The sequence below is a fragment of the Centroberyx gerrardi genome, chromosome 5 (assembly GCF_048128805.1).
Source record: "Centroberyx gerrardi isolate f3 chromosome 5, fCenGer3.hap1.cur.20231027, whole genome shotgun sequence".
Lineage (NCBI taxonomy): Eukaryota > Metazoa > Chordata > Actinopteri > Beryciformes > Berycidae > Centroberyx > Centroberyx gerrardi.
In genome coordinates this window covers 21,220,961-21,234,509 of record NC_136001.1, presented here as the reverse complement: position 1 = coordinate 21,234,509, position 13,549 = coordinate 21,220,961, and the positions used below count along the sequence as shown (strand labels likewise).

At 43.0% G+C, this 13,549-nt stretch overlaps 1 protein-coding gene across 3 annotated transcripts; it reads right to left on the bottom strand.

Annotated features, from left to right (window-relative positions):
* Positions 1-1,448: 1,448 nt before the first annotated feature.
* pfkmb (phosphofructokinase, muscle b) lies at positions 1,449-12,748 on the bottom strand. 3 transcript variants are annotated; one of them, XM_071919481.2, is made up of 24 exons: positions 12,647-12,748; positions 10,885-10,965; positions 10,235-10,339; positions 7,860-7,933; positions 7,531-7,608; positions 6,941-7,130; positions 6,183-6,348; positions 6,052-6,096; positions 5,503-5,611; positions 5,304-5,399; positions 5,120-5,212; positions 4,857-4,982; positions 4,567-4,631; positions 4,409-4,472; positions 4,143-4,289; positions 3,938-4,008; positions 3,656-3,743; positions 3,358-3,510; positions 2,916-3,080; positions 2,721-2,782; positions 2,525-2,636; positions 2,302-2,401; positions 2,084-2,189; positions 1,449-1,920 (listed from the first exon to the last, which is right to left on the bottom strand). In XM_071919481.2, the coding sequence occupies exons 3-24, from the start codon at positions 10,317-10,319 to the stop codon at positions 1,779-1,781; spliced, it is 2,337 nt and encodes a 778-aa protein (XP_071775582.1). In that variant the 5' UTR covers positions 10,320-10,339; positions 10,885-10,965; positions 12,647-12,748; the 3' UTR covers positions 1,449-1,778. The 3 variants fall into 3 exon arrangements, with proteins under 3 accessions (XP_071775582.1, XP_078140025.1, XP_078140026.1); XM_078283899.1 differs by lacking the exon at positions 12,647-12,748 and adding an exon at positions 11,090-11,195; XM_078283900.1 differs by lacking the exons at positions 10,885-10,965; positions 12,647-12,748 and adding an exon at positions 10,427-10,499.
* Between the last annotated feature and the right edge of the window lie 801 nt (positions 12,749-13,549).

The window sequence follows — 13,549 nt, the reverse complement described above, 5'->3', positions numbered from 1 at the left end:
ATTATCACCAAATTATTGCTGATCATCTAAGCTGCTTAGAAAGTCATGAGTCCTCCCTTATTTCTGTTTATTCTGTTTATTGTTTCTGTTACATATTTGGTTCTATCATAGAGGCAGCTGCTACTGAGGTGACATTTCCCATCGTTCATATATCCCAGACAACCTAGCATCTCCAGGTATATGGAACGTGCCATTTGACATATAGACCAAAATCTGGGTAACATTGTTCCAACCTGTCACATCCTACCAAAAGGATGATGCAGGGAAAAAGGGGAGCAGAGAAAGGGTGAGAAGCATTGAAAGAAAGAAAGACAGGGGAGAGAAGGGGGCGCAGGGAGATAGACAGGAGTGAAAGACTGTGTGTGAGGCTAGTGAACATAAGAGGGAGAGAGGGGACATTAGATGTGCTCAGTCATGTGGGATGGCCTCACCTGGCAGACAGCTGCCTGCTTGTGGCATCAAAACCTGCCTCTGGGGAGTCCAGGTTACCAGATATCCTGTGCCTGCTGACCTCTGTGTTGAAATCAGTGGCATCTTTATTAAAGGCTGGCTGGCAGGTACCAGGGGTTGTTCCTCTTAGCTCTCACCTCACTCACGTACGATAGGGCCACCTCATCCATTAATGAACCAAAACCTTACAGATACCGGTAAACAAGTAGACTCATGCAGAGGATTTATGCAGATCTTTGTTGTCAGATCGGATTGGAATCTGGGGTCTTACCTATCCCAATGTCCTTAGTTAAGGTCCTGAGAGTGTTGACACTGTCCCACTCACTCACCATGAGTTTCACTTTGTTCAACAGAGTGTAGAAGAAAAGTGGCAAGTAGAACAGTCCTAATCTTTGTCTGATGATGGATGAACTGCAGTCAGAGAACAGCAACAACCCACAAGTTCCAACTTTAATAGTGGGAACGTGGAAAACAATCTACCATGGTTTGGGTGACAATGAGGAGAATCGCAAGTGAGTCAAGGACACAAAATTTCAAATGCTGATACATGTTTTGTAAGAGATTTTATAAGATATAAGTTAAAATGCACAACTGACCTATTCTTCCCCTTTGATAAGATTAGAAGAATCCATATACAGTCAGATGACCGCCATTTTCTCATTAAGGTGCACATTTTTAAAATGAAATAAAACCATTTAGCACACCAAAAATGTATGTTTCATGTAACCCCCTGGAAATGAAATGATGGCCCTTATGAACACGAGCAGGCACTGATACAGACTACAAACTGCAGATAACAATGCAGCCCTTCCTGACATGACAGCTTGTAGTGTCACAGAGGTTTTCTGTAGGCAAGTGCATTGTCACACAATTTCACTGAATGACTAAATTTTAGTTACTACTACTTACTACTTAAGCCACTGTAGGATAAATTACAATTTGGATTGAGAAAAAGCAGACAACACTTGGAAGAAGTGAATTAAATATTTATTGTGACTTGTTTTGCCATGGAAATGGGGAAAAGGTAATTTGAAATGACTGACTGAAATGACTGAATTGATAAGTAATCCCTTTTAAGTGGAAAGGGAAGTCATAGAGGGACAGAAAGTAGAGCAGGAGTGCAGAAGATAGAAACCAGAACCAGAATTTGTGGACAATGTGGTATAGAGCGGCTTGCTGCAAAGGGAAAACAGCCTCTGTAACATGAGACAGCTCCAAAATACCTATAGCACACAAATACCAGCAGTTTCCAAATTACAGCACACATGCTTTCTGTAAATAATACATCTGTCTGATTCTTGAGTGGATGACTGTGAGACGTGGAGGGGCTACTGTTTAACTAAGCCTCTCTTCTTGATGACATGTTCCATCGCAGTTCTTTCAGAGGTGTCCAAGCTGATCTTGTACTTGGCCAGGATCTTCAGGATGGGCCTCAGTTTCAGCCACCACTCTGTCTTTGGAATACGATGTCTGCAGAGGAACGAGTTTGTCAGTGCGAAGAAGAAATGGAAAACAAGATAACTAATTTCTCTAAGCCTAGTTAGTCAAATCATTTGTTATGTCAGGGAAGTACTTAAATAAGTTAAAAGAATACAAAGCGAGACTGTTGGGAAGGATAGAATATAAGTCTCACTCAAAGTCAGTCTGGTCTTTAAGTTCTGCCAGAGGCTGGAAGACCAAAGATCTCTTCTTCATGCCTAACACACAGGCAGAATCTGGAGAGTTGGCAAAGATACGACCTGGAGGCAAGGTTACAAATAGGACACACATTAGCACAGGGAGCACTAGAGTTCACCACACCACAATTGTTATAGACCACATTTTGTGTTTTGAGTGACTTCACGTTCTCACCGTGTCTGTAGCAATCCTTCAGTTTGTCAGTCAGCCACAGGACAGACTTGGCCCCCATCTTCGTGCCGAAATTCCTGTCGAAGGGAGTGGGTGTCCCACCCTAATAATAAAGGAGAGGGAACAGTGTATCTACTAAGGTCTCCTTACATGCACAGAATTGGCTATGGTGGAAAATAGTGAGTTCGTACACAAAGAAATCAAAGATGTACATCCTTTGGCACACCTGCTGCATATGTCCAAGAACGTTCTTCCTACAGTCGAACACACCCTTGCCCTCCTCTGAGTACAGGTTGAAGATAAAGTCTGTGGTGTAGTTGGCGTTGCATTTCTCATTCCTGCAAAAAAAAAGTGATTTATTTTAGAACAGTAACAGCACACTGTGATCTCAGGATTGTAGTCTAGAGGAAAGTCCCACAAACCTCAGAATGAGTCCTCTCTTAACTGTGGTCTTCATCTTCTCCACCAGATGTTCCACATTCATCTACAAACAAATAAACAACTATCTGACCAGTGAGTTGAGAAACCATCCATCCATCCATCCATCCGTCCAATCACTCATCTATCTCTTTCATCACTCAGCTGCCTGTCTATTCATCCATCCTATAAGCACAGACCTCTAGGTCATGGATGTTGAAAGGCTCCTCATAGATGTAAGCAGCGTCCGCTCCAGATGCCATGCCGGCCATGGTTGCCAGGTAGCCGCAGTGTCCCCCCATAGTCTCAACAATGAACACTCTTCTCTTAGTGCCAGCAGCAGATTGCTTGATCCTGTCGCAGGTCTGAGAAAGAGGAGGAGAGAGTGTGTGATCTCCATCTTGACGCTTTGGCAATATTGTTCTTAACTTTCATGCTAGTAAAGCTTATTGCATTGAATATAATTGACATTGAAAGAGAAAGAGAAAATGAAATGGAAAGAAAGAGAGAGAGAAAGACAAACACAAAGAGAAAGAGAGAGAAGAAACTGGTAGGGTAGTCTCTCTTTCTCTCTCTCTCTCTCTCTCTCTCTCTCTCTCTCTGTGTGTGTGCGTGTGTGTATTTGATCTATAAGAATCTGACCATGGTTATGGTGTTGAGGGCAGTGTCAGCGCCAATACTGAAGTCAGATCCAGGAATATTGTTGGAGACAGTAGCAGGAATAACGACAAGGGGAATACACAGCTCCTCATACTTCTCCCTAGCCTGCACCATCTCCAGACCCCCGACAAATGCCTGATGGAGACAGGAGGGAGCGAAAAGTGTAAAACACTAATGAGGAACATTCACAATCAATAGGATTGAGATGGTTTTAGCATGAGGGCTCTTTAATTAACAGGTAAGGATATTATTGAAACCACTCTACGTTTCATCCGCTCACCTCAAAGCCTCCAATAATGACCAAGGCGTGGATGTTGAACTTAGTGATGCTCAGGCTGATCTGCTCCATCACGTCACAGGGCAGAGATCTTCATAAGAGGGGTAGGACAAAGAAACAAAGTATAGATTCTACCTGTTGTTTTTCTTAGACTACATAGCAAAATCATCAGTGTTCAAAATTCAAAATCAACACCACCAGTGTTGATATAAGTCCAATCAACACTTCTTAACACTCGAAATTCTGCTGTGTAGCTGTGGAGAGGCGTCTGTTGAAATATCTCACCTCTTAGTGCCCAGCATGGAGCCTCCCTTGCCGGTCCATCCTGCGACTCCAGACCAGTTGATAGGCTCAACCTGCGCAGGGAGGATTACAAAGAAATGAAACTGAGTGTGTACGCTCAGTCGTGCTCTCACTTATGCGTGTGCATGTACGCTGTAAAGCTAATGGAAATTCTTGATTTGTTTATGTGCATGTCACTAGCACATACCATTCCATGAGCCAAGCCGTCGAAGCCATCATGCACTGCCAGCATCTGGTGGCCCTGAAGGAGGCCGATTCTGACAGCTGAACGGACCGCGGCGTTCATCCCAGCACAAGGAGCGCCCACATTCATTATGGCAATATTGATATTACTCTGGGAGGGGCGCATATACAGAGAGACATTTATCAGAATAAATGCATTTACCAAGGGCAGTCACATAGAAGCAGCTCATGTAAAAGAGACACAGAGGCACTGAAACTGCAGTTCCTCACCTTTGTTTCTGGGGGGTGCACATGAGCCAGCAATCTGTAAGTGTTCCAGTTGTTCTCAAAACTCCTGTCATCAAGCATTAGCAGAAATGTACAGACATTTACAACTCAACACAGCACTTGAGAATTTAATATGGAAAACATAGAACTGCGTGCCTCACTTTCCCCTGAGCTTCACAGCATCTTCAAACCTCCCTTCAGCCATGGCTTTGGTTACATCTTTAGTCTGATATGAAAGGAGATAAACAGAATGGAATCAAGTACATGACACCATATGTGGTATGTCAAATATATAGCTAGTTAGTGCTCACCTAGAGTGTTGTGACAGCTCAAAAAACTACCATATTATTTTCTCTCGCTGTTGATGCCATGTCTTCATTTACAGTCTACACACTGTAGGACTCATGCTAAATTATGATTTTTCTTTGTATATGGGCTGGATTTAACTCACCACTTGGACACACTCCATGAGAGGCAGCCTGACAGCCATGTTTCCAGACAAGCTGACCACACATGCAGGAGTCTCTGGCGTGGCCTCTAGCAGAGCCATCACAGCCTCCACACCCATCCTGCTACCCTGAATCGAGGCAATGAGAAAGGAGAAGAGGTGAGAGTAATAGATAAAGCTGTATTTGTTAACACATGGCATGGGTTTAACCAAAAAAAAAAAAAAAAAGATAAATAGATACATATTTAAAAGGTTGGGGAAATTACCAGGATTCTGTCAAAGGCGGAGGGGGTTCCACCTCTCTGCACGTGGCCCAAGATGGTGGTACGGGTGTCGAAGCCTAGCTTCGTTGCTATCAGCTAGGTAGATAGAAATAGTAGATGAGCAGTCAGTCTAATATGACTAAAACCCTCCCTTGTGCTGGTATGTTGGAGTGCTGTGATGACTGACCTGTTTGATATCGTCACAGGAGATAGGTTTACCATGGCGGTCCATGGCTCCCTCTGCAACAATGACGATGTTCAAACGGGAACCACGGCCTCTTTGCTGAGAGGGACAGAAAGAGACTTTAGACATCAGCAGAGAGTGTAGCAGAAAATGATAAGTCAGAGACCCAGAAAGGTCTTTAAAGATAAGACAAGATATTTACCTCTGTCAGTCTCCTGCAGAGATGCTCCTCCCATTCCTCATCTGGAGGCATCTCTGGGATAAACACCCAGTCAGCGCCACAGGACAGAGCGGTCACCAGGGCCAGGTAACTGTAGGTAGGGTGATAAACTAGGGTTCGACCAGGGTTCTTAGGTTTTTCAAGGCTGATACTGATATTTTTGGATTGAAACTGCTAATAGCCAATAATTTGTGCTTCCTCTGAAACAGCATTTAGACAATATAGGACACTAAAATAATTATATCAAAAATATGTAATCAAACAAACGAGGTGGACAACACTAACTGGCCGATATTTAATTTTTAATAAAAAGCCAGTATTGGTCTGGTGAACTTTCCATTGCAATGCATTGATATCAACTTTCTGAGCTTACATGGGGATAAACTGTTGAGATCTTAAGGAAGGAGGAAATTAGATCTTAAAATGACAGAACATGGAAATTCTTACTTGACAATTTAATGTAGTAATGGGGAGATCTCACAGAACACACACACACACACACACACACACACACACACACACTTTACTCACCCACAGTGCCTGCCCATCACCTCCAGGATGAAGGTCCTCTGGTGGCTGCAGAAAGAAACATCTTAGGTCAGGAGTCTTCAAATCACAGGCAGCTCTGTCCTTCATACGGATGTCTGTGTGTGCATGTTTACCTCTGTGCTGTAGTGGTGATGGCATCCACTACCTCTATGATGCGGTGAAGGGCAGAGTCGGTGCCAATGGTCATGTCAGTGCCACAGAAGTCATTGTCAATGGATCCCACCATGCCAACGATATTCAGGTGAGAGGAATGCTTGGCCTCATTTGCTGTGATCTTTCCTGAGCACAGGTAAAATAACAGCACACTCAGTTACATCCCATTACTGATTTACTGATATACCAACGTAGCCGGAAGAATTGCAGTAATTTGTACCATAGTATCACCTCCTGAAGTGAAATTTGAATGGGTGCTGTGGGTGCCTGGCACCCATGGCCCACAATGTAGAGAATCCCTTGGAATAAGGTAATATTGGTCAAAATTACTCATATTTACTCAGAAATAAGCATATTATGAACAATAATCAACAATTGTCCGTTGCTAATTCACTCTTATCAACATAGTCATTGACACATTTGCAAAGATGAAATCTAGAAAAACGAATAGGGTTGGTGCAATATGGCAGATTTTGAAAAACTGTAATTTCAGTATGTTGATAAGTTATTATTTTTGCCCTTTTAGCTAGAACTGGTTGGGTAGACAGATCAACAACTATTGCTTGCACTCATATGCATGAAAGGCAAGCACTGCCTCATAATTCATAACTATCATGACAGTGTAGAAAATCATGTGTAAAAGTGACTTGTCACAAGTTGAGGCTGTTGCTTAGAATGGTGAATTTTGGGTCATGTAGTTGTGCTGGAGGACTCTCACCAGCTTTGACCAAGTCCCCCAGCAGCTCGCTCCACTCTGTTCGGAACATGTTGGCACCAGTCAGACTGCCATCACCTCCAATCACACACAGGTTGGTGATGCCCAGCTTGACCATGTTACAGGCAGCTTTGGTGCGCCCCTCCTTGGTGCGGAAGTCCTGACAGCGGGCGCTGCCAATCACAGTTCCACCCTGATGCCAGGCAGGGAGGAGGGGTTTCAGTACCAAACAAGGAGATTCAGTGCACTTTGAAGCTGAGACATTGAGAAGGTAGTTCCCACCAAGCAGGGAACAGAAAGATGCAAAGGGGGTAAGAATAGGATTATATGAAACCCCAGCCTTCGACTCTAAATTACATTACTATTTGAGTGGACCCTGGCATTTGAATGACCATTTGACCTACAAGACCTAGTAGCTAAAGAGTATCTAGAGTTACATAGCCCACCAGTCTCATGAAAAGGTTAGATTAGAATCTGTTGACCAGATAGTTAAAAACAGTGAGAAGGTTAGGTATAATGTGCAGAAGAGTATGCCTATATTCTGTATGTGTTCTCCCATATTATGCACATATTCTGTGCATGCATGTTCTCACCAGCTGCAGCATCATGGACACACTTTCCCAAGTAGCTAGGCGGATATTGTCTCCTCCATCAACCAGACCCTGGTAACCCTGAAAACAAACAGTAAACAGCACACAATATCACTCCCCGGCAAAGAGTTCATCGTTGGGAAGAATCTTTGGACTTGATGATATATGAATGTTTTTGCCCTTGCGTGCACAGCAATTTCAGTCCATCAAGTGTTTTATAAGTATTTGAATGGTGTGTGTTCATGATTCTACGTACGCTCAAGCTTGTGCACAGTAATCACTCTGTAGGAGACTGGGGGACATAGCACAGCAGGATCAACAGCAGTATTTACCTCATAGACAAAATACACTTTGGCTCCAGTGTACAGTCCCACTCTGACTGTGGCCCTCACAGCTGCATTCATACCTGTAGGCACAGTGTAGATTGTGCACATTAGCCTTTATGCCCACTTTGGGAACCTTTTGAGTATTTTCTGCAATCAATAATTTAACTTTTGCTTATGTATGTTTGACTTGAGTATTACACTTGGCTACATTTTTAAGCACATCCATTACAGTACAGATTTTGCAGGCTCTCCATAAGCATTGCATCAGAAACTGGCCAGCCATAAGTTGCATCTACATCAAATCTGTGCACTAAATCGACTTCAGTTAGTCCAAAATTCTGCTGCAAGATTGTTGACTAGAACCAAATGCATGTCTCATATCTCCCCTGTGCTGGCCTCCTTACATTGGGTACATGTGCGTTTTAGAATAGATTTTAAGATTCTTCTTATTAAATATAAGGCTTTGCATTGCCAAGCAGCTGAATATATTGCTGAACTTTTAAACCCCTGCATTACCTCGAGACCTCTCAGGTCATCTAACCAAGGGCTTCTGGCTGTCCAAGCATCTAGACTGAAGTCTGAGGGCGACAGAGCCTTTGCAGGAAAGGCCCCTAAACTGTGAAACAGTCTACCTGCCAGTGTGAGAGCTCCTGAATCTGTTGTTTTTAGATCACGCCTAAACACTGATTATGCTTTTTCTCTCTTTTATTTATTTATTCATTTTTAATTGTTTATTGTCTTTCTGTGTCCACTGTTTGTTATAGTATTATAGCAGTTCATAATGGGGTTGGGTGGGGTTTGTCACAATCCACTGAGGGACAGAAAGTCTGAGACTGTCAATCTTTTTTCTGTGATTTACCTGACACTGTCTGAATTGTCCTGATGCAGTAACTCTTCTGGTACTACAAGCAGGCACAAACAAGCACAAAGAATTATTTGCAAATTCCATTCAGTTTTGTATTTTATCATGAATAAAATATGTTCCTGTAGCCAACTGTAAAATCTTCAGGTAAAGAAAGGCATAAATTGACCAAAACAACCTGATAATCCCACAACACTATACACCTTAGAACCGCTCTTTTATCTGAATGTATCTCCATTGTAAAAGTAATAGTGAAACTACTCAGTAGCAATGGGATGCTTGTGTTGCAGGAAGGTGGACTGGCTAAGTGTCTCTCTACCTCTCTCAACACATAGAGCCTGCTTAAAGGACAAGATGTGGATAGATTAACTTTTGGGGACACCAAGAGCGTCTCCACTTTCAGTGGGAAGGAGCAGAGGAGAGAAAGGAGGAGAGATAGGACAGTCCACCCACTCTACCTCACCATGTCACAGACATATGACAGAAAGGTCATACCTCTAAAATTAGCCCCCATAACAGATACAGTGTTAGAGAGAGAGGAGGAAGGAGAAAGTGGAGAGGAGAAAGAAACTTGGACCAACTGATATAAAGATGTCTGAAAACATATGCTTGCAAGGGAGAATATGTATTTGTGAGTGAGTGAGAAGAGGGGGAATAGGAAAGGCATACGGGATAGTCTGTTTTAGTCTGTTCAAGGCTTCAGCGTTGTGCTGTCACACACTTGCCCTTAGGTCTTACAAAGTTCAGATGGGTAGACATACAGACAGATGGATAACTCGCTGTCTCACATGCTCACACTAGAGGGTTGTGTGGGGTCACTGACAGACTTCCCAAAGGTCAGAGTGGAGATATTCCTCATCAAGTTAAAGGTCAGGGGAGAGTCTGCCTCACTCTGTGGTCCTGGCAGCCCTGGATGAAGGACTTCATGCTGCCCTTTTCTATAAGATAAGATAGCTCCGTGGCAACGGAGAAATCATCAAAGTATTATGTTCAATAATAAAACAAAAAGATAGCTAGTTTACCTTGATATACAGGGGAACTGCAATCATGATTGCATGTGGCAGTAAAGAAGTGACAAGTGTGACTACTGATTTTTTTCACAAAGCAGTGTCATTTCTAGTGCTATACCTAAACAATTATCCATACATGCTGTAATAGTTACCATGGGTTTCAGCTTCTTATGCAACCTTTACTTTAGAGTCAAAACACAAAACTACCACAAAACTACTGATATACCTTTGTAGGCCTATGTAGGCTACCTGTATATGACAACCAACAATGACCATTTTACAGGCATCAAATGCTGGGCTGCAAGATAAAACTATTTCCATAGCACACTCAAAGCATAGCTCAAATATTTCTTCATATGTCATTGTTTTAAACCCTGCTGCTGTGTTAGTAAATAGCAACTGTTCCCACAGAGCAGAGCCACTCAGCCTCCTGCTGAGCCAAACAAACCACAGACGTGCTCGCCCTGGCACTCCACACTCGCATACCAGCCTGGAAACCCATTACTTACCCTGGGCATCGCCTCCCGAGGTCAGCACAGCGATTGCCCGGCCCACTCCCATCTTGGTGGGATCCACAGGAGCTGGTTGTGCCATCGTCCTGGAGCTGATGCTGGCTGGGGGAAAGAGGGTAGAGCGTTGGCCTTGACTGTAAAAACCCCGATCACCACTGCTGTATGTGTGGAGTACAGAGTGTCTCTCACCTCCTAACTCTGCTGCCTGTTTTGGAAAGTAATAGTGGCAAGGGTGCACAGCTTAACTATCCTCCTGGCAGATTTTGAGGCACGCGTAGTTGCTCAAACAAATTTACACACACACACACACACACACTCACGTAACACTCATGTTACTGCATCTAGTTACAGATGCATGATTTCAAACGTGATCTCAAATGTAATGCTTATAATTGTTGGAAATGCAGTAACTATCAGGTCTATATTTACAAAACTATCAACTATCAAACTGCCACAGCATAGGCATGTATACAATCAAATCTGTACAACAGTAATCATACAGCTGGTTGTTAACACCATTAATGATTACATAATGTAATTGATTGGGGTAGTTTGTGAAACTGAGTTGTAACAGTTTGCTCATACACTCTCAACTCTACAATCATCCGAATCAGTTGTGATCGCCCTTTAATCGCAGGGTAGCTTACCAGCATCCCCTGCTGGTGGTGGATCAGAGTTTGAGGACGTCTTGTTTTCATATTCAGAGGCTGACGGGTCATCATCACCACCTGAGGAGGGAGAACCATATCACATTACCCAAACTAAGATCCTGCCCTGGATCTACTGTACATGTGGTTGTGCTCAGCTGATTCAGCAGCTGTTCTACGTGATATAAGAGACTCCGTAACTCACTCTCAAGTATAAAGCTGTGTCTCACTCACATGATATACCCTTTCTAAGACTGATAAACTGCTCAAGCATTATTCCTGGGCATTTCTTCTCATATCCACTTTCTCTTTGTTATTGAAAGCATTGACGATCCTTGTGTCACATCCCCTATCTGTATGTGGCAGGATAGTTTACTCCCACTGGCCTTATCATGTCTTTTGCTATGAGCTGCAGCTGATAGGCCGGTCCAAGACCTCATGTTGAGGACTAAGAACATGAATTTATTAGCCAAGACTGTTTGGGACTTTTATTCCCAACCACTGTCCTTCATCTAATAAACAACCATGCTGTCTCCTCTGAGTCCAGTAAGTCAGATGTCCAGTTCAATACAGATTGATGTAGTATTTATTGCAAGTAGATGAAATTGGTTGTGCACCAGCAAGACCTTCGGGTATTATAAATTGATGCCTCCCACTAGCAAAGTATATAATTCATACTATATATAATTTATATTTGTTTGTAATTTCTGCTTGTATGTAATTTTCCATATGCCCCCATGACACCACTATAATTTTCTCTCTTGCTTTCATTCACTCCTCTTCCACTAGTGGACACATTACACCTTGTTAGTACTATTCATGTCAGGAATTATGAATCAGATCGGGTAATTAGATACAGTACATTACCACCGTTAGGTATGTGTGTGTGGGCTTGTGGGTGTGGGTGTGTGTGTGCACGCATGCGTGTGTGTGTGTGTGCCGACTCCAGAGGGGTTCTGTGACTATCAAACCATTTGTTCAATCAATGCCAGTGAAGCAGATTTAATTTGAGTGCCATGTCAATTGCATTTCCCACTAACGAAGCCAAGACCTAACTACTGTACTTTCTGTCTGTTGTATAGTCCAACTGTGAAATTTAGCAAGAATATCATCTTAAACTGTATGCTAAAACGGAGCACAGGTAAACCACAAAGCTCTAAAAGCTCAATATTATCACTGTATTGTGAGATAAAATGAGCAGTGCGGTGAAAAGCAACAGTCAAGACGAGGGTGGAGTGAATTATTGACATTGATGCCTCTGCAAAGTGATTAAAGATGAAAAGGAAAGAACCAATATGACAACAGTGGGGTGGGAGGCTTGTCGTTTACAGCCAGCCTATTGGAGTCGTCTTAAAATAGGCACAGGATGCCTGAACCCAACAGAGAGACAGCGCCGCTATCTACAAAGCACACAGCAGCCCCTCCCCTTCTTTGCCGCCATTACTGTAAAACTGCACAGTCATCCCAATAACTGAACATGCCAAGACACATCACACTCATGTGTAGCCTATTCATTGTCTTGTACGTGACAAGTTACAAAATGTTACATACATACGTGTCAAAACATGCCAAAAACAATGCTCAAGTTCATTCAATGTATTGGGCCTTCGTTAACAGTCACTCTCACACACATATTAAAGAAATAACAAGGAGACAGAGTGAAATGACAGAGAAAGGACAGAACGGTTTCATCACTACACACACTACACATACACATACACATACACACACATAGACACAAGCATCCACACCTTATACATACCTTGTGCTTTAGAATATAGCCTCTTCCTGAGCCAGAACAGTATACAGGCCAGCAGCGTGATAGAGAGGAGACACCGGGCTGAGAGGGCTCCCAGGTCCCACATCCTCACACAGCCTCTCTTCCCTAGCCACCATTCTGGATCTGATCCGTATTAATAGCTTTGATATCACCACTGTCTCACGGGTACCAGAGGGGGAGACCCGTGGAAATGGGCCTCATCACTGAAGCATGGCCTGTAATCAGATATCATACCCGTGTGTGGGATAATCTGAGGTCCTCAGGGTTGGGGATGGTTCCAAACATCCAGTTGTTGTGAATGAAATAGTACAATACGCTGTCGTCTATTATTAGAATAGATATACTGTGGGTAGAAATATTGATATATTGTAGATATAGATAGATTTAAATTCACAGTATGCTATACAAGTTATGGTCTGAAAACTGAGACAGATGTAAGTTACACAAAACTAAGGTCTATAAGACTTTATATTCATACACCTACATCTGTCTCATACTTGTTGCTATATTAGGTTGATAAGCTTTATTTCATATATAAAAAGGTGGGTAAACTGAGTTCAGGTGTGTTTACCCTCCACTATATCCCAAGGTACAGTATGTGGAGCAGTATGCGCTGCTGTGGCAGGTAAAATGGGGTCAGTCTTTTAAAGTCACTGCTGATTGGCATTGCAACAGTCCCAGCAGACAGCAAGTTATCCAGTGCTGTGGCCCTGACACTGGAGTGGCTCTGTGAGGGGATTACAACAGTAAAACACAGTCAGCCTGACAATGTGGCAGCACTCCATACACACACACACACACACACACACACACACACACACACACACACACACACACACACACCCGTGACCCCACTGGAACATTCAACATATGTTGTGCTGCTGT

What these genes read in the sequence shown, in the direction of transcription:
- pfkmb (XM_071919481.2), bottom strand. Translation starts at nt 10,319, where the DNA reads ATGGCACAACCAGCTCCTGTGGATCCCACCAAGATGGGAGTGGGCCGG. An exon ending in TCCATGCTGGGCACTAAGAG is followed by an intron (nt 3,744 to 3,937) that starts GTGAGATATTTC and finishes CCTCTTATGAAG; the next exon opens with ATCTCTGCCCTGTGACGTGA. An exon ending in TCAACATCCATGACCTAGAG is followed by an intron (nt 2,783 to 2,915) that starts GTCTGTGCTTAT and finishes ATTTGTTTGTAG; the next exon opens with ATGAATGTGGAACATCTGGT.